This window comes from Gopherus flavomarginatus, chromosome 2 (genome assembly GCF_025201925.1).
Source record: "Gopherus flavomarginatus isolate rGopFla2 chromosome 2, rGopFla2.mat.asm, whole genome shotgun sequence".
NCBI lineage: Eukaryota > Metazoa > Chordata > Testudines > Testudinidae > Gopherus > Gopherus flavomarginatus.
Window position 1 is genome coordinate 89,514,488 of NC_066618.1, and position 22,872 is coordinate 89,537,359.

Here is a 22,872-nt window from a genome sequence, read left to right on the forward strand (position 1 = left end):
CTCTGCCCCAAATTGTTCATGGTGAAAAGGTGAATTATTTGTGTCTATAAATGATGTATTAAATAAAACAACTTGAGGTTCTAGTAGCAGTTTCTCCTTCCTTCAACCTTGACTTCATTGGGGCTTCCTGTGTGAAGTAAAGTAACATGAATAATGATTTGTAGGATTGAGATTTTTGTTGTATGGATGCCAGATCAACTCCACTTCATTTCAATTATCTACCCACACCACTCACATGACACTTACACCATAAGAGATAACCCTGATGGCATGTAGAGTATTACTTTATAGCATGCACATGTGGCATTATGATAGATTTGATACGCTTATATCTAATCACTGGAGGTGTGTGCTCTAAAGAAACAAGTAACACATACAGGACTGTATGCTTTCCCCTCCCCTGCCCATACTCTGTGTCCCAACTTCATCATGTAGGATTATTTTAATGTCGGAAGCTCCCTGCAGCCAAGAAAAAGACTGTATTACATGTGCTTCCCTGATTCACAAAGTGGGGAATAAAAAAATCTGAACACTTGAGGTGGGCTCTTGAGGTTGGCTTGAGTAATTAAGTTTTTTTTTCTTGTGGAAATGTTCCTTTCTACTTGAGGGTGCATTGCAAGAAATTAAAGCTCACTCAAATGAGGTTGGCTAGAAACTGGATGGGCATGAGTTGCCATCTCTTGGCATGTGAATGCAAAAGTCAGTTCTGGGAGCTCGCGCTCTCTCTCTCTCTCTCTCTCATATTAACTCTAGCTATCCTTTATTCTTCATTTTACATTCGTCCATTCTTTGCCTTGCTCTGTAACATGCAAAGTCTAGGGCTGTCTACACACTACCACTTTGGTATAACTTATGTCGCTCAGGGGTGTGAATGAACCACCCCCCTGAGTGACATAAGTTACACTTACCTAAATGCTGGAGTGAACAGCGCTGTGTCAGCGGGAGAGAATCTCCCGCTGGCACAGCTACTGCCACTTGGGGGGGATAGAGTAATTGAATTGATGGGAGAGCTCTCTCCTATCAGCTTAGAGTGTCTGCACTAGCAGTGCTATAGCGATGTGCACCGTTGCAAGCATGGTAGTGTAGGCATAGCTTAGGAGTTTTCAAACCTTGTGACACAAATCCTGCAGTCTTTGCCCACGGAAACCTCTGCTAAATTCAATGGGAGCTTTGGCTGAGTAAATCCTGACTAGAGACTGCATTCTTTGGATACAACATGCCAACAGGACAAGAACTGAATAGTGGTGTTTAATGTAAAGATAAACTTAGTGAGCCAAACAAGTCCTCTAGCTTTGGCATATTGATAACATCATTCATATTAGTTCTTTCTCCTGGGTATAAAGAGACAAAAATTGGAATTTTTAAAAAGTCAGTATAGTCCTAACCCTGCTTCCATTGAGTTCCAAGGGAGCAGATTTAGACCAAGACTGAGCGCTTTTGAAAAGACCTTGCAGAATTTCTAACCTTGTTCTTGAAAGAGATGAGGTGAGGTTATCACTGGGGGATTTTTGGAGCATAGAGAATTAATTAATATGTGGTGTTTCTGTGTTCTTAAAAGCATTCTCTTCTTTCTGACTTCGTTCTAAATTCAGGGGAGTAGTTATCAGCTGGCATAGTCAGTTAATTGGTGCTGGTTCTACCATAGCCATGAAAAATCCAGGGCTCTTCACATGAACTCACATATGTGGATGTTCCTGTAGAACATAGCTTCTTGAATTATATGTGGCTAAGGAGTTTGGCCTGTGGTGTGTCCAGTCTAGTTCAAATCACTTTTGGGGTCAATTAGATTGATTGTGTTTAACCCTTTTGTTTTATATATCCAGGCAAGCTGCATTTACTGGGGCTTTGATAGCAGTGCAGAAGTCACACTGCAGCTCTGCCCCAGGTGTTTCCTGAGTGTCGTGTGTTCCAGTAGGGAGGCCCTGTAGCTTTCAGCACTCACTCTGTTTTTCTTAGCCTGTCCTTTTTCCTGTTTGCTAGGGAGTCCTGGAAGAGCAGCTTGTTCTGAACGGTGACAATGCCTACAATGCACACTTTGGGGAAAGCATGGCCTCCTTAGGAGATATTGATGATGATGGCTACTCAGGTCGGTGCATTTCCATTCTGCCATGTTCTGTTTCTAGCCAAGTCTGGCTTTTAAAAATTTTATTACAGGGACGTTTATACCATCAAATCCTATTTCAAAGTAGAGGTGGAAACATCATTCTAGTCCACATCAGAAAACCTTTCAAATAGGTGGCCTGATTTGCCACAGCATTACTCCTTTGGAAATTATCTCTTCTTAAGAATGGCGTAATGCTGTGGTGAATCAAGTTCTAGATGCCACTTTCTGGTAAAGATGTTTTTACTGATTACACCAAACATGGGTGTAAATCCCATTGATTTCAACATGAGTTACACCTGGGTAACTCAGTGCAAAGTTGGGCATTTGGTCTATTTCCTTTCTGCTTTTTTTTTTTTTTTTTAACCTTATTGTATATTTCTTACTAATGACTCTTAGGTTGTCCCTAAACAAAATGAAAACCACATCTTTTGTGTAACATTTGGCATCTTCTGTCTCAGGGCTATTCCCATATCCCATTTATTGTTGTAACTGGGGCTTCTTATCAGAAAGTACATTTAACATGTAGCTCTTACTGCCTCCTATTGTATATTCTATTTATTGTCACTTGCCCCTGTAACCTACAGTCCAGTTTCTTTCATGGGCTGTCTTGTACAAGGACATACACTGTGATAACAATAGGTGAAAATGGAGTGTTGACACCAGCCAGTTTGCTGCTGTGATTTCTGGCAGACTAAGGCCTTCAAACGGACTGGCTGGCTTAGCACGTGTGTCTGAATATACATCCTCAAAGATGCTCAGCAGCCCTTTCATTCCCCTATATGTTTGAAAAACAACCCACTTGACCTAACTTGACTTTGGAAACTTGGCAATTCAAACACAGTTGTTACAGTGCAGAGTGGGTGGTTTGTACCCCGAGCCAGTGGTGTCTTGATGTGCAAGGCTGATCCACTCTTGGTTGCTCAGATGAAAGGACCGTTGAATGGCTTTTTGAGCAGGCTAGTGGGAATAAACACATTTTTATAACTAAGAGACATGCTTCTTATTAGTTGCCAAAATAGGTATAAATTAAAAAGGAATTTAATGAGATAACTATTTGTAGCTAAGTGGACACCAGTAATAGTGTGATCCTTTTTATCATGATGAATTGTTTCAGCCTGGGGCAGTGGGCTTCTGTAAAAGGATGACATGGGAGGTGTGGAAAGGGAAAGGACTGTGACATGTTTTCAATTCACATTCTTCTACATATGCAGATGTCGCCATTGGGTCCCCAAAGGAGGATGACTACGTAGGAGCGGTGTATATCTACCATGGAGACGCAGGTGGCATTGTTCCGCAGTATTCTATGGTAAATTATTGTTTGAGGCACTCTGTCAGGTCTCGCAGAAATGCGCCAAACGTATGGGTAAAGCATTGTGACAGGAAGTAGTAATCTCTCTCCTCACCACACCATTTGATTCCCTCTTCTTCTATAGCTGGTGTGTCTATGTATGTGTAGTCTGCATCAATTCAGACTCTGTACCTGAGCCTAGTTAGGAGCTGAGACTTCAGTGCTCTCTTTTGCACAGTTTCTAATGATGTTTGGCCCCATTCTCTCTGGCCAGGAAAACAATTCCAGAATGGATCAGCGTGAGCCGTTTTTTAAAAATATATTTTAATACAGTTCTCAGATGTAGCTTCCCTTCCCATGTAGATGAAGTCTTGGAGAGGGGGTATTTCAGTGACAGCAGACCTTGGAAAGGACAAGGACAAGCACAGGCACTGGAATGGCAAAGCAGACTTCTTCAGGGGATGGGATGTGGGGGGTGGGAGGGAGTCTGACACTGCTCTCTTCCCAGCAGAACCAGAATTAGTGAGAAGGAACAGAGTCTAGGGACTACTCCTGCACAAGCACACTTGACTACTTGAGGTGCTCTTCCTCCCAGTAGGAGAAGGTGTCAGAAGATCAGTCCTGAGATTCCACTTTACCAAACCATCATGAAGTAAAAATTACCTACATATGCCATACAGGCACTGAAGCATTAAATATAATTCTAGGATAATTTAGTCTTTGCATCTTGGGAATTAAGAAGATAAAATCCCATACATCCTATTAAAACATGCCCCATAGTCTCTAATATTTGTCTAGCAAGCTTTTGCAAAGGCAGATTCCCCCTCCCTCAACTGTTTGAAGGTCTGATCTAAATATTTTTTGTTGCTGGGAGAGATCCTACATAGAAAATCAATTTAAGCAGAATAAAGGCTTTAGTGGTTATAGTGGAGACTCTTTAATAGACTGTAAGGGATTTGTCCTTCTACCTTTTACTGTATGTACAGTATGCATCGTTTTTTGCAAAGAAAGTTAAAACTGTTTTGTGATACTTCTAAAATGAGATAATTTGTGGCATATGTATGGCTCAGCTCTGCACTCTCTTCTCAGCAATACTTGCTGGAAGTGGGGATCTTCTCATTTGGTAGGAGACTCTGGAATTCTAAGCTCCTGCATGTCCAGACTGGAGTTTTGTTTTTCATTTTCGAGGAAATTTAGTGTGTTAGAAAGACACATTGACAGTGCTTCAGATTGAAGTTCTTGTTCCTCCCCTCCCACAGCAAAGTGGGCAAATGCAATACACCCGCCCCTCATTCCTGGGAGAGACCACTTCTAGAGGATTAAAGGACACCCATTGCTCTGTCTTGGTGCCCTTTTCCATCCAGGATACCAATTGTGGCACTATCTTTACAATGTATCCTAGTACCTATTCCAACAGGACTAGACCAGGGGTAGGCAACCTATGGCACGAGTGCTGAAGGCGGCACATGAGCTGATTTTCAGCGGCACTCACGCTGCCTGGGTTCTGGCCGCTGGTCTGGGGAGCGTTGCATTTTAATTTAATTTAATTTAAAATGTTTAAGAAGCTTCATTTAAAAAAACCTTATTTACTTTACATACAACAATAGTTTAGTTATATATTATAGAATTATAGAAAGAGACCTTCTACAAACATTAAAATGTATTACTGCCATGCGAAACCTTAAATTAGAGTGAATAAATGAAGACTCAGCACACCACTTCTGAAAGGTTGCTGACCCCTGGACTAGACTGAAGCCACCAATTCACTTTTCATATGTCACCAAATAGCCATTAAATGTTTACAACTTTTGCTCCTTACCTATCTGGACTGGATTTGAACCCACTACCTTGGGGTGAAAGGCTTTATGTAGCCTATTACCATACCCCTGAGCCATCCAGATGCCCTAGATTTCCTCTTTTAAAGAAGCTCTGAGAGGAAGCAGCCCCATGTCATATAAATTTTCACCCTTTTCATTCCCTTTTCTACTTTAAATCATTATCTATATCTGTGCCTCACTCCCCTACAGCAACTTTAGTGATGGCTCTGAGCTAAAGCAGCTTAATTGGCTTGCAACATAATGCATGCGCTAAATAAATAGTCTGTCTAAGCTTCATGGCTTTCTGTTTTCATTTATGGCACTTAAAGGAGAACAACATTATACCTCAGCATTTGTACCATAATAGCCTGCAGATGTCTGTGGGATATCTGTAGGCAGAACGTACCACCCTATTAGGGACCCCCCAAAAACTTAATCATGTTCTATGATGTAAATGTAATGTGAGGAGAAAGTTTCTTCCAATTGCCTAATGTTAACTGCCCTTGATTGCGAAAGTTTAGCTCTGTTTGTTTTAAAGCATAGTTTCCCCTTTAAAACTGGTCATTAGGATCACAGGTTAGTTTTAAAGGATCTCTTTTTCCACTACTGTACTGATTTTCAATTTTCTCTTTCAATGAATTTTCTGTGTCATCTTTTGGCTACTATTAACGTTCTTGTATGGGCTGGACGAGAAAGTATTGTAGCCTGTAAAATGCTGTGAAGCACCACTAGCAACTCTGTAATAGGTCTTTTCCATGTAACTTCTGTGATGGGACCCCTTTTTGAAGTCAGATCTCCTTTCTTTTGCCACACAGGAGCCTGTGGGCCATGTGGCCGGCTTGGAAGATGAAGTGTTAATATCTTGATTTGTTCCAGATAAAACATTTGCCTTTTTAACTATTTAAGGAAAGTTCCTGTGTATTAGTGATTTTTAAGAAGCCCTCTGGGTTTGGGAGACAGAAATGAGATATGGCATCAGCACTGGTACAAAATACTGTATAATAGTTGGAAAAACAGAATTTCCAACTGGCTATGGCAATGAATCTTCCTCATTTTGACCTTGAACATATTGACAAACTTTTTTTTAGAGTAAGTGCTCATGTTGGATTTGATTTTTCAATTAAATTAACTGTTTTTTTTAGTGATGCTTCATAAAACTCTTAATCGTATGAGTGCAGGTGATGGAAAAGGTTATGTGGAATACAAAATTAGACCCTGTCTTCTATAAAGAATGTATTTGATATGCTGTTCATTGTGTGTGTGTGTGTGTGTGTGTGTGTTTATTTGTAATTTATGTATTATTTTAATCAACACTAACTTTTAACTCAAGTCAAGACCAGAAAACACTTTCTCACATAAGAGATCATGGGACTTACACATATGAATAGGGTTTGCAGGATTATGGTTTGCAAGGTCAGGCTCCAATAGCGCTTTGGTAGTAAAAAGGGGCCTCAGTGTACATGAGAATCTGGCCTTGAGAGAAGAGCCATGTGGTGCTTTATATTGATTTTGATTCCTTTCGGTGATTCCACTTCTATACTATCTGTTGCAGAAACTGTCTGGGCAAACTATAAACCCAATGCTGCGGATGTTTGGCCAGTCCATATCAGGAGGAGTTGATATGGATGGAAATGGTTATCCGGGTATGTTTACTACAATTATAACAACAATTAAAAAAGCAGCAGATAAATATAGCATATCAAGTAGTTTCCATATTGCTTACTAAAGAGCCTTCAAATCAGTAACAGGAAAGCTTACAGTGTGAAGTGTAGGTGTCTGCCTTTTTCCTCGCTCAGTGAAAGCTGCTGACATGATTGGTCTATCTCACAGACACCTCAGGTTCAGTTGTCTGGGTTTAGAACCTATGGTACAGGACTGAGAAACAACGTTGAGAATTTTTGCTTCCTAGGAAGGTAGTTACTTTCTAGAGGGTAGTTTCTATTTAATGGAAAAAAATTGAGCTGAGATGATGATAATACAAAAAGAGAGAACTGGAGTGACCTGAAGAACCCAATTTTGCAGTTCCAGTGCAGGCAAAACAAACATTGTGATGTATTGATTGGCAGAACTAAGTTGGGAATGGGGAAATATTTTATTTATTAGTACATATTTTACAACTGAAAAATTGTTATGAATAAACAGACTACAAGGGTTTGGTTTCTGTGTCCTTCAAATGCCATTGTAAAAGTAAAAGTTATGAAACTTTGTTTTCAGATGTGACCATTGGGGCCTTCATGTCAGACAACGTGGTGCTTCTAAGGTGAGATCAATTTCTTCCTATTTTATGATGATTTTCTGGCTCCTGTCTATTGGTTATGTGGTTTCTCAGTTTTCCTCCAATAGTTTTTATTTTCTCTTCATTATGGTCAGAAGAAAGAAGTTAGATTATTTTGTACACTGTACCCAATAGGGGTGCATACAGAATAAATAAAAGGGACCTAACCCTGAAGAACTTATTATCTAATTTAGACACACCATGGGATGCCAAATAAAAAGATGGGTGTTGGGAGTATGGGGGTAGTAAGGGTTACAGAAGTAACAGATTGAGAGATGCTTTTGTTATCACTGATATACACATCACTGATTCCTTTTTGGAAAGATATTTGAGTTGTTTATATAGTCACTTGAGTTTTTTTGTTTTTATCTTCATAAAATATTGTTTGATTTAAGGAAAGAAAATTGGTCAAGAGGTCAGCAGTGGATGGTGTAGGACTATAGCTCAGTGTTGGAAAGTTAGTGAGCCTGGAAGGATTTGAAGGAGAGTGAGGTTGCAATGCATGCAGGATCTGAACAGCTATTTTGAGGTGTGGAGGTGCCATGGAGTGCCTTGTTGGAGGTGGAGACCAGGGAAGCTACAAGGTTTGACAAATTGGAAGAGTGAAGGGGATGTAGTGGGGCTAGAATTGAGGTGTAAGCAGGGCAGAGCTTTGAAGGTAAGGATGAGGAATTTGAACTTTATGTGGCAGGAGACTGGAAGTCACTGCAAGGACTCAAGGAGGATGTTGACATGGTCAGAGAGAGAGGTGAGGAAGATGGTTTTTTTCCTGCATTTTGTTGGGTAGACTTTGAGGGGCACCATGTAAATATCAGGCAGCCACAGAGGAGGAGGAGGTGGTGGGGTTGTAGTCAATATGATAGATGACCTGTGCAATGGTTAAAGCTCATGTGGTACAATGTTGAGTATCTATCAGATCTCCAAAATCATGTTACTAAATATGGAATACGATACCTGTAACATGGCATTAGAAAAGAAATCAAGAGGCTACATCAAGAGGTTATATTGCTGCAATTTACTCTTCTTGGGGCTGCCCTTGAGAGCTCTGGGTTCTGTTACTACTTCTGATACCGACTTGCTGTGTGACCTTGGGCTGCTCATCTGAACTTTCATGTCTGTTTTCTGATCTACAAATGAGGTTCGTGATACTTGCATACAGTACCTCGCTGGGATGTAGTGCAGCTTAATTAAGTTTTTGCAAAGTACTTTGACTTTCTCAGATGAAAGGCACCCTTGGAAGAAGAAAGTGTTGTTTTTATTTTTATGCTGATTTATATTTTGGGCTATTTTTGCCAATAACTACATTCTGAATAAACACTCTAATGTTTAATAAAACAACAGTGTCAAGAACTAGATGGACCAGTCATTTGAAGCTTTTGTGCAATGATCATTTTAATAGGAGAAATATGGGGTTGGGGAAATAATTAAGAGTTGTGGAATGAGTATCCACCTATGTGTCTTGTTAGATACAGGAAAGACCTGTTTCTGTTCCCAACAAAGTCAGTAGAAAAATTCCTGTTGACTTCATGGTGCAGGTGCTGTGTTCTTTAAGAAACATTAATATTCTGTTACTACTCAGACAAACAGAGGAAGCCAGTAGCTTTTCCATCAAATGTTGTGAAACATCAACAGGTGGAATCTCTGAGCTCTGTTCCTCAGAAATAGCTTGAAAAGGAAATAAAGGTGCAAACATGTATGCTGCGTTAGTGTTGTTGTGAAGAGAGAAACTGGATGTAAGAACACAGGGGCCTAGAACCAGGGACTGCAGGTTTTAAGTCATGTGCTGCTTCCTTGTCACCACCACAGGCCTGGGCATAGTTGCCATCAAAAGGCACCAAGAGACTAAGCCCTGCAGGAAATTCTACTCCAAGGACATGTGCAATAGCCCTCTGTGACTCTCTTGATTGGCTTGCACTCCACATGTAAACCGTTTCAGGGAGTTGACTGAACAGTGCAGACCTCCAGTGTGCCTCTGCCTGAGATGTCACTTTCTGCATCTTGGCTTGATTCCAGACTCCTGGCTCTTGGCCTAGGCTGGGCTCCCAACCCTGATCTTGGTTTACAGTCTCTGGCTTAAGACTGTTGCTGACTCTGGTGAAAGGTGCTGGCCTGGCCCATCCCTAATTCCTGCCTCATGTTCTCAATTTGGTAACAGACTCTGAGTTTGTAGTTTTGACCTGGCCTGGCCCCAGATTGATCTCTGACCTTCAGACCCAATACTGAGCAGCTCATTCCATGCCCACAGGCCACACATGACCCGGTCCCGATGGTGGAAGGTTTCTTGTGACATCACCAAGAAAATACACACAGTGTAGCAACCTGAATCCAATCACTAAATCGATGCCTGTTTATTTCTTTAGAGATTAGTGCATTATGGACTAATCATGTGCCTAGGCTAATTAATTGCAGCTACTGCCGGTCAGGGAGTGTGCCGTGCTTGCTGTTTGGATTCAGATTAGGGTAAAGGAAAATTCTCTTTTTTCCCAATAGTTCTTGTAAAATTTTTTGGCCAAAAACAATATATGTCTTGCCAAATGATATTAAAAAGCTTTTGTGGAAGCCACTTTGATTTGAGGCTGATGATGGTGCCTCTATGTGTGCATTGCAACTTGATATATACCCATTAAATAGGCTAATTTTAAAGATATCATGCAGCGCATAGTTTGCAAAATAGTATGTTTAGGTAAATATACAAGTTAATCTATTTTATCCCCTCCCCAAGCATCTGAGTGCAGGCACTTCCACGATGTGAGATGATCCTGGGAAGTTTGCTCTTTCCTCCTCTTTTCTATGAATACCAAACTCCCATTGTTAGTTTTAGATACTGGTAAGAGAGACTGAGTTGCCATCAGAGACTGATGTTGATCCTGCTCCAGTTGATAAGTGCCTATAACCACTGCCAGAAGCCACAGCCCCCAGATTTAAATGGCTTGTGGAGGGACTCCTAATGTGGTCTGCTCTATGCACTGCATGGCTCCTTAGCCCACCTTAGAACCGAATCTGCTGTTTGCTGCACATTTTTGGAGTGTGTAGGAGGTTTATTACTTGAGTTACCTTTGGAATGTTCATACTTAAGATCTGCAGAACTGAAAGCACTAAGAATAACAGTTCATGCATTCTTGGGCTCTGATCCTGCATTGAGACTGGTTCTCATTGCAGGACTGCGACCTTGATTTCTTAACGACTTGCTCCAAGCCTTCTGCACTTACTGTGTCATGTGGCACAGAAAACCAGTACCTCGCCCTCATGGCCCTGTGATTGCGACGTGACTCTGGCTGAACTCTTCTTCAACCTGAAATAAACATAGCAACAGTCCAGGCCATAGGCTGCAAAAATGGAAAGCTGTCATTCGTAACACACAGGGGGAACTGTCAGAATTTAATTTGATGAAGTCAAAGGAGTACTGTAAATTGTCAATGCATGGCATGGGGGAATTAGCTGAACCTTTCCCCATCCTAAATGATAGAAGTGTAATGCACCTAATGCATCTGGCACTACTATGAAAAATTACCCCAGCTTTGTTTTTCCTAAACTTTAGCTTAATGAATGCTGCTGCTAGAGCATTATATGGAACATTACTGTTCACTTACCCTTTCCTCATGGCCCCAGGCCGTTTTCTCTTTTGAGCTCCCTAGCCAGTGAACATGCGTAAGTGAGGTTATTGTCTTCAGTCTCTAATGCGCTAATCTCATTACCCTCTCCTCTCATCATGAAGTCTCTATACACCTTTGACTAGAGATTATTTAGTATTGGTCACATCTGGTCATACATGATGTGCTCAGATATTGAGAGTACAGTTTATTAACATAAATCTGATATTATCTCACTTCAGCCACTGATGTAGTAGGATATGAGCAGGGCCACCTCCAGGCCCCAGCTGAGCAAGCTCGTGGTTGGGGTGGCAAAAAAGCCAGAGCCGGCCCTGGATATGGGTCTCCCTTGCTGGCTGAGGGAAGGGCTAGAAGAATGCCAGATCTGGTCTAACATTCACAATGTTGTTTTTTAATGTCTGCTTGATACCAAATATTTCCAATTTTGCTTTATTTTCAAATCTGATTGAGAAACATCCCTCTAAAGCCAAATTAAATTATACTTCTTTATTGGTCTCCAGATCTAGACCTGTCATTACAATGGACATCTCCATTTTCCTGCCAGCTTCCATCAATATCACAGCTCCCCAGTGCCAAGATGGCTTGCAGCAGGTGAACTGCCTCAATGTCACAGTCTGCTTTCTTTTTAACGGCAAACGTGTTCCAGGAGAAATAGGTAATGTGCATCCATTAAGTGGTTCTCATGCTGTAGGTAACTCTAGAGGGGTCTGGGTTTTGGTGATATATGAATCATGCTTAAAGGATTCTTCAGTTTAATTGCTGACACCAATTGCTGCTTTGGGCAAATAATTTACAGTGCCTCAGTTTATTCATCTATGCAATGGGTATAAAATAAAAATTCTTACTCTACTAACAAGGATATTTTCAAGCTTCTTTAATATTTATAAAGAGCTTTGAAAATCTTGAATGAAAAGAACTGTGTAAGTACAAAGCAGTATTATGATCATGCTGAAATATTACATATATCTATTAAGTTACAGGTACATATAATGCTTAATGTGCATGTGAGTATATTTGTGCGTGTGTGCATGTATGTATGCATAAATAATATAATGGTATGGTGTAAAGTTGGGATTTGATCATGCCATTTTGGCACAGTCCAGCACCGGAAGTGGTGTAGAGCTACGCTGCTCCAGAGGGAGCAACTTTTATAGGGCATATTCATATTTGTAGCATATTTTCCTACATGCCTGGCCAGCAGGAAGAGGGGGCAAACAATGGCTAGGCACCTTTGGGGTGCCATGGGTATAATTAGAGGTAGTGCCTGTGCTCCCCTGACTGTACAGAATGAAATTCTTCTTGGATCTTATGTGGGCCACGCAAGGGGCAGACAGATTCTTTATTCCCTCCTCTGTACTGTGCACAGGTAAGAAGCAGCTGCTAGCCACTAGGACTAGCTAGGATCTACATCATTGTCACCTGAGTCTGGGATAGTTAAATTTCTCAAAGAGAACAAAATTGTTTAAAGCTTAATCTCTTTTGGGGTTCTAAGACACATACACATTCTAGGCCAGGATTTGTATATCTGTACCTTTTCCTTTCTTAGGAGTTCTTGCAAAATCCCACAGATGAATGTATAGTTCAGCAAAGCACTTTTATCCAGATAGGATAACTCTGGTTCATCCAAAAATGTTAATTCCCATCACTGTTTCAGGATAAAATTTTTTAAAGGGCCTAAGTCCCATTTTCAAAAGCAGGGCCGGCTGTAGGCACCAGTAAACCAAGCACCTGCTTGGGGTGGCACATTTTCAGAGGCAGCATTCTGGCCAACTTTTTTTTTTTTTGCTTTGGGCGGCAAAAGCCTAGAGCCGGCCCTGGCAGCAGCAGGGGGGCGCCCTGGGGCCACTGCAGTTCGCGCTGCTGGGAACCAGCGTCCGCACCTTGTGGCTGGGCTGGGCAGGCTCTGAGCAGGGGACACTCTGGCTGGGGGCCGCTCTGCAGGGTGTACAGAGCCGCCAGCACATGCTGCACGGTGGCCGCCCCCTAGCACCGCAGCCAGGGCTGGGTGAAGCGGCCTGAGCTGCGCAGGGACTGCGGCATGGCAGCCAGAAGCAGCAGCTGGGCCAGAGAGGGCGGGGTGTTGCCATGAGGGGCCCGCGTCCCACTCCCTCTGGGGCTACCCTGCCCCGGCTCCTCAGCCCCCTGCTGGGCGGTCCCCCAGCTCTGCCTTCCCAGGTCCCAGCTGGTCCTGGAGGGACCCTGCGCTGAGGGGCAGCCTGGGAGCCCTGCTGCTTACCCTGACCCTGCCAGCGTAGGACCAGCTGGAGGCGAGGGGGGAGCCCAGTGCTGGGGAGGCAGGGGGAGTGGGGAGAGAGCCCAGGGCAGGGGCAGCAGGGGGTGTGCGTGGGGTGGGGAGAGAGCCCAGGGCTAGGGAGGCAGGTGGCGGGGGGGGGGGAGAGAGAGAGTCCAGGGCTGGGGCGGCAGGAGGTGCGGGTGGGGGAGGACACTGGTCTGTGGGGGGGGGGGGTGAGAGCCCAGGGTTGGGGTGGGGGGCAGCCAAACATTTTTTTGCTTGGGGCGGCAAAAAACCTAGAGCCGGCCCTGTTCAAAAGTGACTGTAAGCACTTTGTGGCCTAAATCTCATTGGCTTTCTTAGCCTCCTAAGTGCCAAAGATCGCTTTTGAGAATAGGACTTTGGCCCTTTTGAATATTTGACCCTCGCTCTCATTTTGTATAACTCTACCGGGTGTCAAGAAACACACTTTCCTTTCTCATTCAAGTGCATTCTCAGATTTCTGGAGGGAACTAATCTTCTTGCGGCATACCACAGATGAGAGCCAGTTTAATTTCACTGAATTATGATATAAACCATACCCTTTTGTAACGTACTGCAGTTAAAAGAACATTTGAATACTTTTGGCAAATGTTACCCATCCCCTAGTAAAGAGTTCTTTGTTAAGTAGATAATGATATAACTCTCAGACAGTTTCTTTTTATACAATGCATCTAATCAAAGCAATTTGTTAGAAAAACATAGCCAGCGTTATGTAACTGTGTAAAAACTTCTTAGGATACAATTTGGATACAGTGCCTCAAATAAACATTTAATTTGGATTATACAAAACAGTGCATTGTAATTTCTTTCAGGTTTCATAGTAACAGTATTTTTTGGGGGGAGTGGGGAGGGTTAGTGGTAATGTGACACCACTCACATAACTGGTTAAATCTTAGGGAATGGGTTAATTAATACCAAAAACTGCTTCAGCTGAATATGTTTAGATTGAAAAGTCTTTCGACCCAATATATGCATTAAAACATATTTAGGGAGATGAGTTAATGTGTACAGTACTTAACACAATGGAGTCCTCGTCTGTGACTAGCGTTCCTAATTGCTGTGGTTATACAGATAGGAAATAATTATGTTATGTATTGAAGCCTCATGGCCAAGGTTTTCAAAAGGGGCTAATTATCTTGGGGTGTTTCAGTTTTAGATGCCTTGAAGGCGCCCGATATGCAGGAAGTTGGTGCTCAGCACTTTTTGAAAGTCAGGCCCCTGTAGGACATCTGAAGTTGGGTCCTCAGAATCACTAGTCTGTTTTGAAAATTGTGTCCGTTGTACTTGTCTCATGCTCTCTAGAGTGGTTCACGGCTGCGAGTGCCTACTTCAGGGCACGCAGTCAAAAACAAGGCAGGCACCGCAAACTGGTGGTTTGTTCTGTCACTAGATTTCACCAAGCCAGTATCAAATGTGAACTTCTGGACCACTATAACAGCCTGGAGAGTGTAAGGGGGCTGTCTAAGACTATCTCAGGCAAGCTGGACTTAGTGATAAATGGTCATTTACATCAAAAATCACAAAATATTTAGGTTGCTTCCAGTCCCAAGAGGTCAGTCGCTTACCCCAAGTCAGTTGGTACCCTAGACCTTACACCAAAGACAATGCCGTAAGAAACTATCTAAAGGTTTATTAACTAGGAAAAAAGAGTTATTTACAGGTTAAAGCAAAAATACATACACGCAAATGAATTACCATCTCTGATTCCTACAGATGACAGAGATGTGGTAATCTGTCAATTCAAAAATGTATTTCAGGGCGGACCCAGGGGTAGCCCGTGGGGATCTCTGCCTTCATTTAATGTCTCTGGCTCTGCGAGAGTGCAAACAACAAAGAGATGAAAAATCTTCATGTCAACTACTTTTATTTCCCTTTTGAGCATTCAGCAGGGGTGGCTCCAGGCACCAGCACGCCAAGCACGTGCCAGGGGCTGCAAGCCACGGGGGGCACTCTGCCGGTCACCGTGAGGGCGGCAGGCAGGTTGCCTTCGGCGGCATGCCTGCGCAGGGTCCTCTGGTCCTGCGGCTTTGGCTGACCTCCCGCAGGCATGCCGCCGAATCCGCGGGACCGGGGACCTCCCGCAGGCAAGCCGCCGAAGGCAGCCTGCCTGCTTGCCGTGCTTGGGGCAGCAAAATACCTAGAGCCGCCCCTGGCATTCAGATCGATGGGACCAGGCCTTCTGCACGTACTTCTCCGCGGGTGGATGGGGTGATTAACAACGTGTTTGTCTTATGGCCCACTTAATTTTTGATAGCTCTCCTGAGTGAGTGGGGCAATTCCTGTGCTTGGGTTCACAAATTCAGAACAAACATTTGCAAAGTTATAAAGCAAAGCTTACATATTTCCTTTTAGCATAGAATACAGATGTTACAAGTGAGATTAATGCATGCAGCAGCTTTCAAGCATTTCATAGTCTAAACACTAAATGCATTCTTATAAGACTGATTCCTATTTTTAACAAAACTAACATACTATACAGGTGAGCTGGTTTGGTTTCCAGCTATGAGTTGGTCAGTTCTTACTAATGCCTATAGCTTTGGCCAGAGCTGGCACTTGGTTTTCCATCGTCACTTCTGCATGCAAGTTTTACAAGTCTGTACCGAACATGCAGTCACTATCCTATTCTTTCTATTATAAACTCGTATCTAAAATGTTTATTTTCACGTATTGCTATTTAATTCAGCGACCCATAAAGAAAATCTGTCTCCAACTTAATTGGGTTGATCAAACAAATTTTAAATATGGACCTTTTTCTCCCATTTTTTTCCCAGCACTATCTGCAGGACTACTAGTACTTTCACAGCTATTTGTAGACCAGTGTTTATTTTTACAATGTACTGTGTCATTCGCAAAGTACAAATTCTATCCATTTTATAGGCACTTTGTGCAGACTGAAATCTTCAGCCTCTTTTTCAGCTGAAATAGTTAGGGCTGAATTAAAGAGGCATAGGATAGCGAAATGTGTTGCTTTGCATGGTGTGGCAGTCGTTGTCTGACCTTTCTCTTTGCTGCAGGATGCGCTAGAAGGCTAGGTGGTTGGTTGTATTTCATATCCAGACAGAGCAGTACCTCACAGGGTTTTGGATGTGTCAGAAATAGGAAATTTTTTTGTAGTTATTTATTTTTCATAAATCCCAGTGTCTGGCTTAGGCTGTTCCTTGCTTCCCTGGTTGTGACCAGAAAGCTGCTTCAGGCCTGGCTTTGGTGTTCCATCTTCCAGTGTATTTTGGGGCCTTCCGTTTTTCTATATAGTCCTGAGCAATCCCTCATTCGATAGTAGCTACCTTTGCCTTGCTTATTCCCTAGGTGACAGAGCAAGGGAACAGTTTTCTTTAAGAACTAAGGGCAATATTACTGCATACATTGTAAAAAGGGGAGGAGCATAAAAAATTGACAGATAATATCTGATTCCCCCTCTTTAGCTTTGCCTTGTCTAGTCTAGAAAAAGGTTGAGTTTAGGTCCTACTTAGGGCAGGTTTACACTACAGACCTATATTGCTATAACTATGTCCCTCAGGGGCGTGAAAAATCCACAGCCCTGAGCGATGTAGTTATACCAATCTAACGCCCCAGTGTAGAAAGTGCCATGTAGACAGGAGGTGGATTAACTATGCTCTAGTGCTGTATGTGAATTCAAGCACCTAGCTAATGTACGCTAGCTAAGCCTGACCTTTAAACTATGTTTCCTAGTGTGACAGGGTAATAATTCTAGCTTGATGTTACCAGGTTGAATTTCAGCTTAGGCTGGATCACTGTTCCTGGCCTGGGCATGGCCTTTCCCTGCATAATCCACACATATCTGAGCACAATACTTTGTCAGCATGCTTCCAAACATTACCCCTTTCCCAGCTGAAGGCCCAGAACAGGAACATGGAGGCTGCTCCCATATTTCAGGGCACTGTGCTACTCGCCTAGCCACTGGCAAATGAAAGGAAACTTGCTGTGCCCGTAGACGGGATAATTTATTTATACAGATTAAAAAAATACCAAGCTACAATTTAATTTTAAAGAAATGCTTTTGTGTGAATTGGATGATTTTCAGTGCTTCTAAAAATGACAGGTTATAGGGCTGGCTGGAGCTCGGCATTGTGTACGCAGATGCTACAGAAGCTTGTTCACACAGCTCAGTCAATGCACTTGACTTCTGCCCTGCATCACCCCATTCTAGTTCACTGCAAGAGAATTCCCTAGGTAGACGCAGCTTATTGTGCCCAGTTGTAGAGCGGTTTTGCGGGTGGAGCTACACTTTGTTTGAACTCGTAATCGGTGCACCTCAGGTGGTTCAGAGTTTCTCTTCAGTTTGGATAAACCACCGGGGTTTAAGATACCCTTAATCTAAAATACATGATGTTACACTGAAAGCAGGTGTTTTGCTGCTTGTGTGCTGAAACATAACAGAGTGGAGCAGGGGTACCTAATGCAATTCTTCTTAGCGTATGTGCAATGTGACCGGGATTGATCACTGAATTTGGTCTGCTGGTTGGATCATGAGCTACCCCGGCTTGGGCCAGGTGTTGACAGGGAGTGTGACATGAATGCTGATCCATGCCCCCAACCTACTGCAGTGTGTATGTGAGTATGTGACACCTGAGTATGAAAATCATGCGGTGTGTCTGCTACTCCTTATTCAGCAAGTATCTTACTGTGGCACTGAGTGGGACATCTAGTCTGCTGTAATGGTGAATGGCCTTGTTTGCAAATGAATGAAATATACTTCTGAATGCAGTTTTATCAAACCTTTATAAAGATTTAGTTTGAATTCTGAGCAGAGTATTGGTCACTTCAAAATTTAATCTAAACCGATTGCATGCATGCCAAATTTTTATTCACTTCTGAGGTCAAAGGCCAAATCTCATAAACATTTAAGAGGATGCATGTGGTTGAGTACCCCTGGCAGACTCTGGAAGGTTCCTAGTGAGAGTTAATTTAGTAGCAAAAACTTGCTACCCAGTACTCAGAGCAAATGGGAATAAATTAAATTGCAGAGGGTGCTTTATGAGCTAGTCAGTTACTTTCCCACCCTGGTTCCTTTTTTGTTTTGAAGCAACAAAGAAAAAAAATCTTATTCATGGTATTTCAGCTTTTCCACTGATGTGACATCATTGGATGTAGCATAGGAATAAGTTGCCAAAAGAAAAGGGAAAAAGATGTGAAATGTGCTACTTAAAATGTATTAATCAAAAACATACATGGTTGCTATAGAAGAATGGTAACTGGAATGGTTTTGTTTAGAGGCTCTGTGCAGTGTTCTATTAGTATTGGGGTTGCTTATTATGCTGCTCATCTAGACAAGAGCTTCTAAATGTTGCATTTCTACTTGAGAATTTTAAAGGTTTAGGATACACTCATGAATTGAACTTCCCAACACCTCAGTGAATTAGGTAGCCATTCTTATCCAGCTTTACGTCATTTGGGGTCTAGGGAGTTTGTCCTGGCCCCTGAGACTGGTGACAAGTGTCTGTAGTGCCTTGTGTTCTGCTTGCACAGCTCTTGGATTTGCCCACAGATTTTCTTGTCTTTTGCAGCAACAGTTGCTCCTACAGTTGATATCATAGGTGTAATCCAGGGGTAGGCAACCTATGGCCTGTGTGCCGAAGGTGGCACACAAGCTGATTTTTTAGTGGCACTCACACTGCCCGAGTCCACACTGCCTGGCCACTGGTCTGGGGGGGTCTGCGTTTTAATTTAATTTTAAATGAAGCTTCTTTAAACATTTTAAAAACATTATTTACTTTACATGCAACAATAATTTAGTTATCTATTATAGATTTATAGAAAGAGACCTTCTAAAAATGTTAAAATGTATTACTGGCATGCGAAACCTTAAATTAGAGTGAATAAATGAAGACTTGGCACAGCACTTCTGAAAGGTTGCCGACCCCTGGTGTAGTCTCATCAAAGGTAGGAGAAGGTCTCTTAGGAAACAGAAGGAGGAGGAGACAGGATTGGGTTTGGGGTCTGTATAACCTAAAATCAAAAATGGATTTTTTTGTCTTTAAAAATAGGGCAAAATGTGTCATGCTTGACCTCAGTTTGGGTGTGATTCTGAGTTGTGTTGGACACACAGAACTCCCATCAGCTACAGTTGGAATTGGAGTGCTCAGTACCTTGCAGGATCAGATCCTTTTACGCAAACTGTTTTTAAAGTGATACAGAGGGTTGGACACACTCTTATTTTGGTGTAGATCTGGCTTATTTTGGTTTAGTTTCAGTCATTTAGGAATTAATTTAAGCCAAACTGAAAAAAGTCTGATTTAAATTGAAATAAGAATGCCCACAGAGACTTTTGCACCAATTTGAATAATGATTTAAGTTAAACTAATTCAACTACTATGTATAGACAAGGCCTAAGTGAGGCCAATGACGACAACTGTGTTTTAAAGAGCTCAGAATGTTCGTTCTCTCTCTCTCTCTCTCTCTCTCTCTGTATGTGTATAAATAAATATTTCACATAAAAGCTTTCAATCCAAGAAGAAATTAGAGTAACAATTTTAAAGTCTTCTAGGAAGATTGTTGTTTAGAGGTAGCAGTAACAGTTAGCTGATTTAAATCAATTTTGATTTAAAAAACATAACAGATGTATAACACTTTTAAGGAAATCATTAAAATTCTGCTCAGATAATCAATGTTTGGCCTAATTATGTAATAATGCACAGAAACAGACATGAGCTAACTGTCACATACATCACATGCAGACTAATTAAGCCCTGTGTTGCTGGCCATCTACTGATGTTCCCTTTATTGTATTAACATTCAGCTGAAATCACTAAGGACCACTTCCTGCAATAGGATCCACTAAGGTAAGGGCCTCTGTTATTTGTGTAGGGTCCCACTGACTTTAGTGGTACAGGCGTCCACTAAAAGAAAAAAGCTGATTTCATTGCTGGTTCAGGACCTCAGACATTGTAGCATTCACTTGTACAGCAGGTAGAATCCATCTGGATTATTCAACCAGTAAACAAATTGTTGAGTAAACAGGTAAGAAGCCTTCTCTAGGGCAGTGGTCCCTGGTGATAGTTTATTGGTCTATGAGCACATGTTCTGCAGTTTTCAGGGGAATAATATTCATAAAGAGAAATGAACTACAAACAACATCCTCTAGTTATAATCTTACTAGCATTTAGAATTTAACTCAACCAGGAAATGCCAAGTTCTTGTTGACATCTGGTTCTTAGTTTATGGTGATATGGAGGGAAAACAAAGCATGTTTTTCTTTCAACAGGGTGAGTAAAATATCTCTAGAATTTTTTGAATTATTTTTTACTAGTGCTTTCTCACATTCCTGGTAAAGGGCCTGCTCATCCAAGGTGCTGAACATCCTCTTAAGTAAACATGCCAGAAGATGTAACAGGACAAACTGAAAGGCTGCTAGAAAAGAACCACCTTGGGCTGACAGTCATGGAATCTTCTTGTTTTCTTTTTTTGGCAGGTTTGAATTATATCTTGTCTGCAGATGTAGCAAAGAAAGAAAAAGGCCAACAGCCCAGGGTTTACTTTGTGTCTTCTGGAGAAACAGTGGGACAGATTGTCGAGCAGTTACAGCTGTCGTACATGAGGGAAAAGTGTGATCACTACCTAGCCTACGTGAAGGTCAGTCCATTCCATCTCTTCTCTGGCATTCACCTTTTTGCGGTTCCGTCTGTTGCTTTAAGTATTTTTTGTATAAGCCATCAAAGCAGTTATGTGTGATTGGTTTGGGATGCTTTTGCTTTTTAGTTCCTGTGGTTGAGCTTTCCTGGATCAATGGAAAGGCCTTCTCAGTGGAATGTTTTGAACTTCCTCCCCAAGGGATCTGCCCTAGGAGGCAGATATGGATTTGATGGCTTCAGCACGAAATAATGCAAGAAATATTAATTGGATGGATTGTGTTTTTGTTTTGGCTGTTATATTTCCCCCAAATATGGATGCCAACAGCAGTAGTTGGATAGCTTTATTTCATATGTATGTTTTAGTGTCTAAGCAGTGGGCACTCTCCAAATCATTTGCTTACCTTGCCATGATGACTATGGGAGTCTCCCAGGTGGCTGCTGGCTCAACTTTCAGTTCTGGGGCACACTCTTGACTTCATTTTGGGTTGAGATTGGAGGTGGGTTCATTGGAATTTTTATCCATGTCATTGATTGTTACCTCCTTTATTCAAGATTGGGGATGTGTGTCTCCAACCATGTTTCTGGAGGGGTGATATTGTTCCTTTGACAGAGTACGCGACCAAACAGTTGGTAGGAAATGCTAAAGATCTTTGGTCTACAGCTGTTACTGAAGAAGTGCCCCCTAGGTTTCCTCCTAGTTGAGAAGTAAATAAAAAAGCAAAAGAGAATTATAATTCTGTTTATAGAAGTCTAGAGGGTGGTTAAAATAATCCATATCGTAAGGAATTATTCTTTTAAATTGTATGCATGACTTTTGTGTGTTAATGTGTAAAGCATCATGATGCAAATCTGTGGAGCAATATGCTGAAATGATATGACTGGCCTGGTGATGCAACTGGCCTCTTGTTTCAAGGACACTTCTCCATAAATTAAGCTGACCTAAATTCACTTTGCTTCACATGGCAGATACTGAAACAGGCCCTGTTTTTAAACTCCATGTTATCTTTGCATTTCCACTGACAAGCCAGTGTAGCCAATAATTCTCATCAGAAGGAACTCTTTCAGGGAGCTGCTTTGTACCTAAAGACCCTGAACCTGGGAGATGAAATTAATCCTTGACATTATTAGCATTTTTGTGCAAGGTTGCTGACGTAATTGAAAACAAACATAGTGACCACCAAGAAAGGAACCATATGCTATTAAGTTGCTTGTGTCCCAGGATGTAGACTACGTCTTCCAAAGTTTTCTGCTTATGGTGCCCCTCCCGGTTTCTGCTGTGGAAAAAGCTCATTACAGAAAATGTAAGCAAATTAGTTTACCATTAACTAGAATATCTGGAGGCATGTTTAATAATTCTGGCCTTGCTCAAAGCAGCATGTCTGATCAGGCTTTGGTATATAATATTACTGAATTCTTGTGATTAAAATCGTTCAGGGAATATGCTCCTTTATTACTTAGGTCTTGTATTAAGAAATACTTAATTTCATACGAGCCCTATTGTGGTTTTTGGGTGATGGATAGAATTAACTAGGGGGAAACACATACCTGGAAAGCTGCTGTATTTGTTGTAATTATTGTTAGCTAAGGCTTGGAGTACAAAATGTTTTCAAAGAGAAACTATTTGCCTGCAAAACACTTGGGAATTGTAATTGCTTATGTAAAGGAAATCTATAAACACATTTACATTTACCAGCAGCTGTTTATTAGTAAAGTGAAACAGCTGTTTAACAAATAGGATTTAGTTGTTTATAGAATAGAAGCAAGGCCAAGGTTTTCTTCCAGTTGGGGAAACTGCAGGAAAGGTCATTAGTTCGGATAAGGAAGGATGCAAAGTAGTAAGGAATGATGAACTGTGGTAGTCTGTGCCCTCATGGGAGGAGGTGATGTGATCCACAGAGAATGACATTGGAAAC

At 41.8% G+C, this 22,872-nt stretch overlaps 1 protein-coding gene across 1 annotated transcript in view; it reads left to right on the top strand.

Moving 5' to 3' along the window:
* Positions 1-22,872, top strand: part of ITGA9 (integrin subunit alpha 9) — a 291,817-nt gene that overhangs the window by 51,745 nt on the left and 217,200 nt on the right. The window contains exons 10-15 of the mRNA XM_050938116.1: positions 1,981-2,086; positions 3,316-3,410; positions 6,762-6,852; positions 7,424-7,469; positions 11,596-11,750; positions 20,800-20,960. Coding sequence (XP_050794073.1) covers positions 1,981-2,086; positions 3,316-3,410; positions 6,762-6,852; positions 7,424-7,469; positions 11,596-11,750; positions 20,800-20,960 — 654 coding nt within the window. The remainder of the gene's footprint in view (positions 1-1,980; positions 2,087-3,315; positions 3,411-6,761; positions 6,853-7,423; positions 7,470-11,595; positions 11,751-20,799; positions 20,961-22,872) is intronic.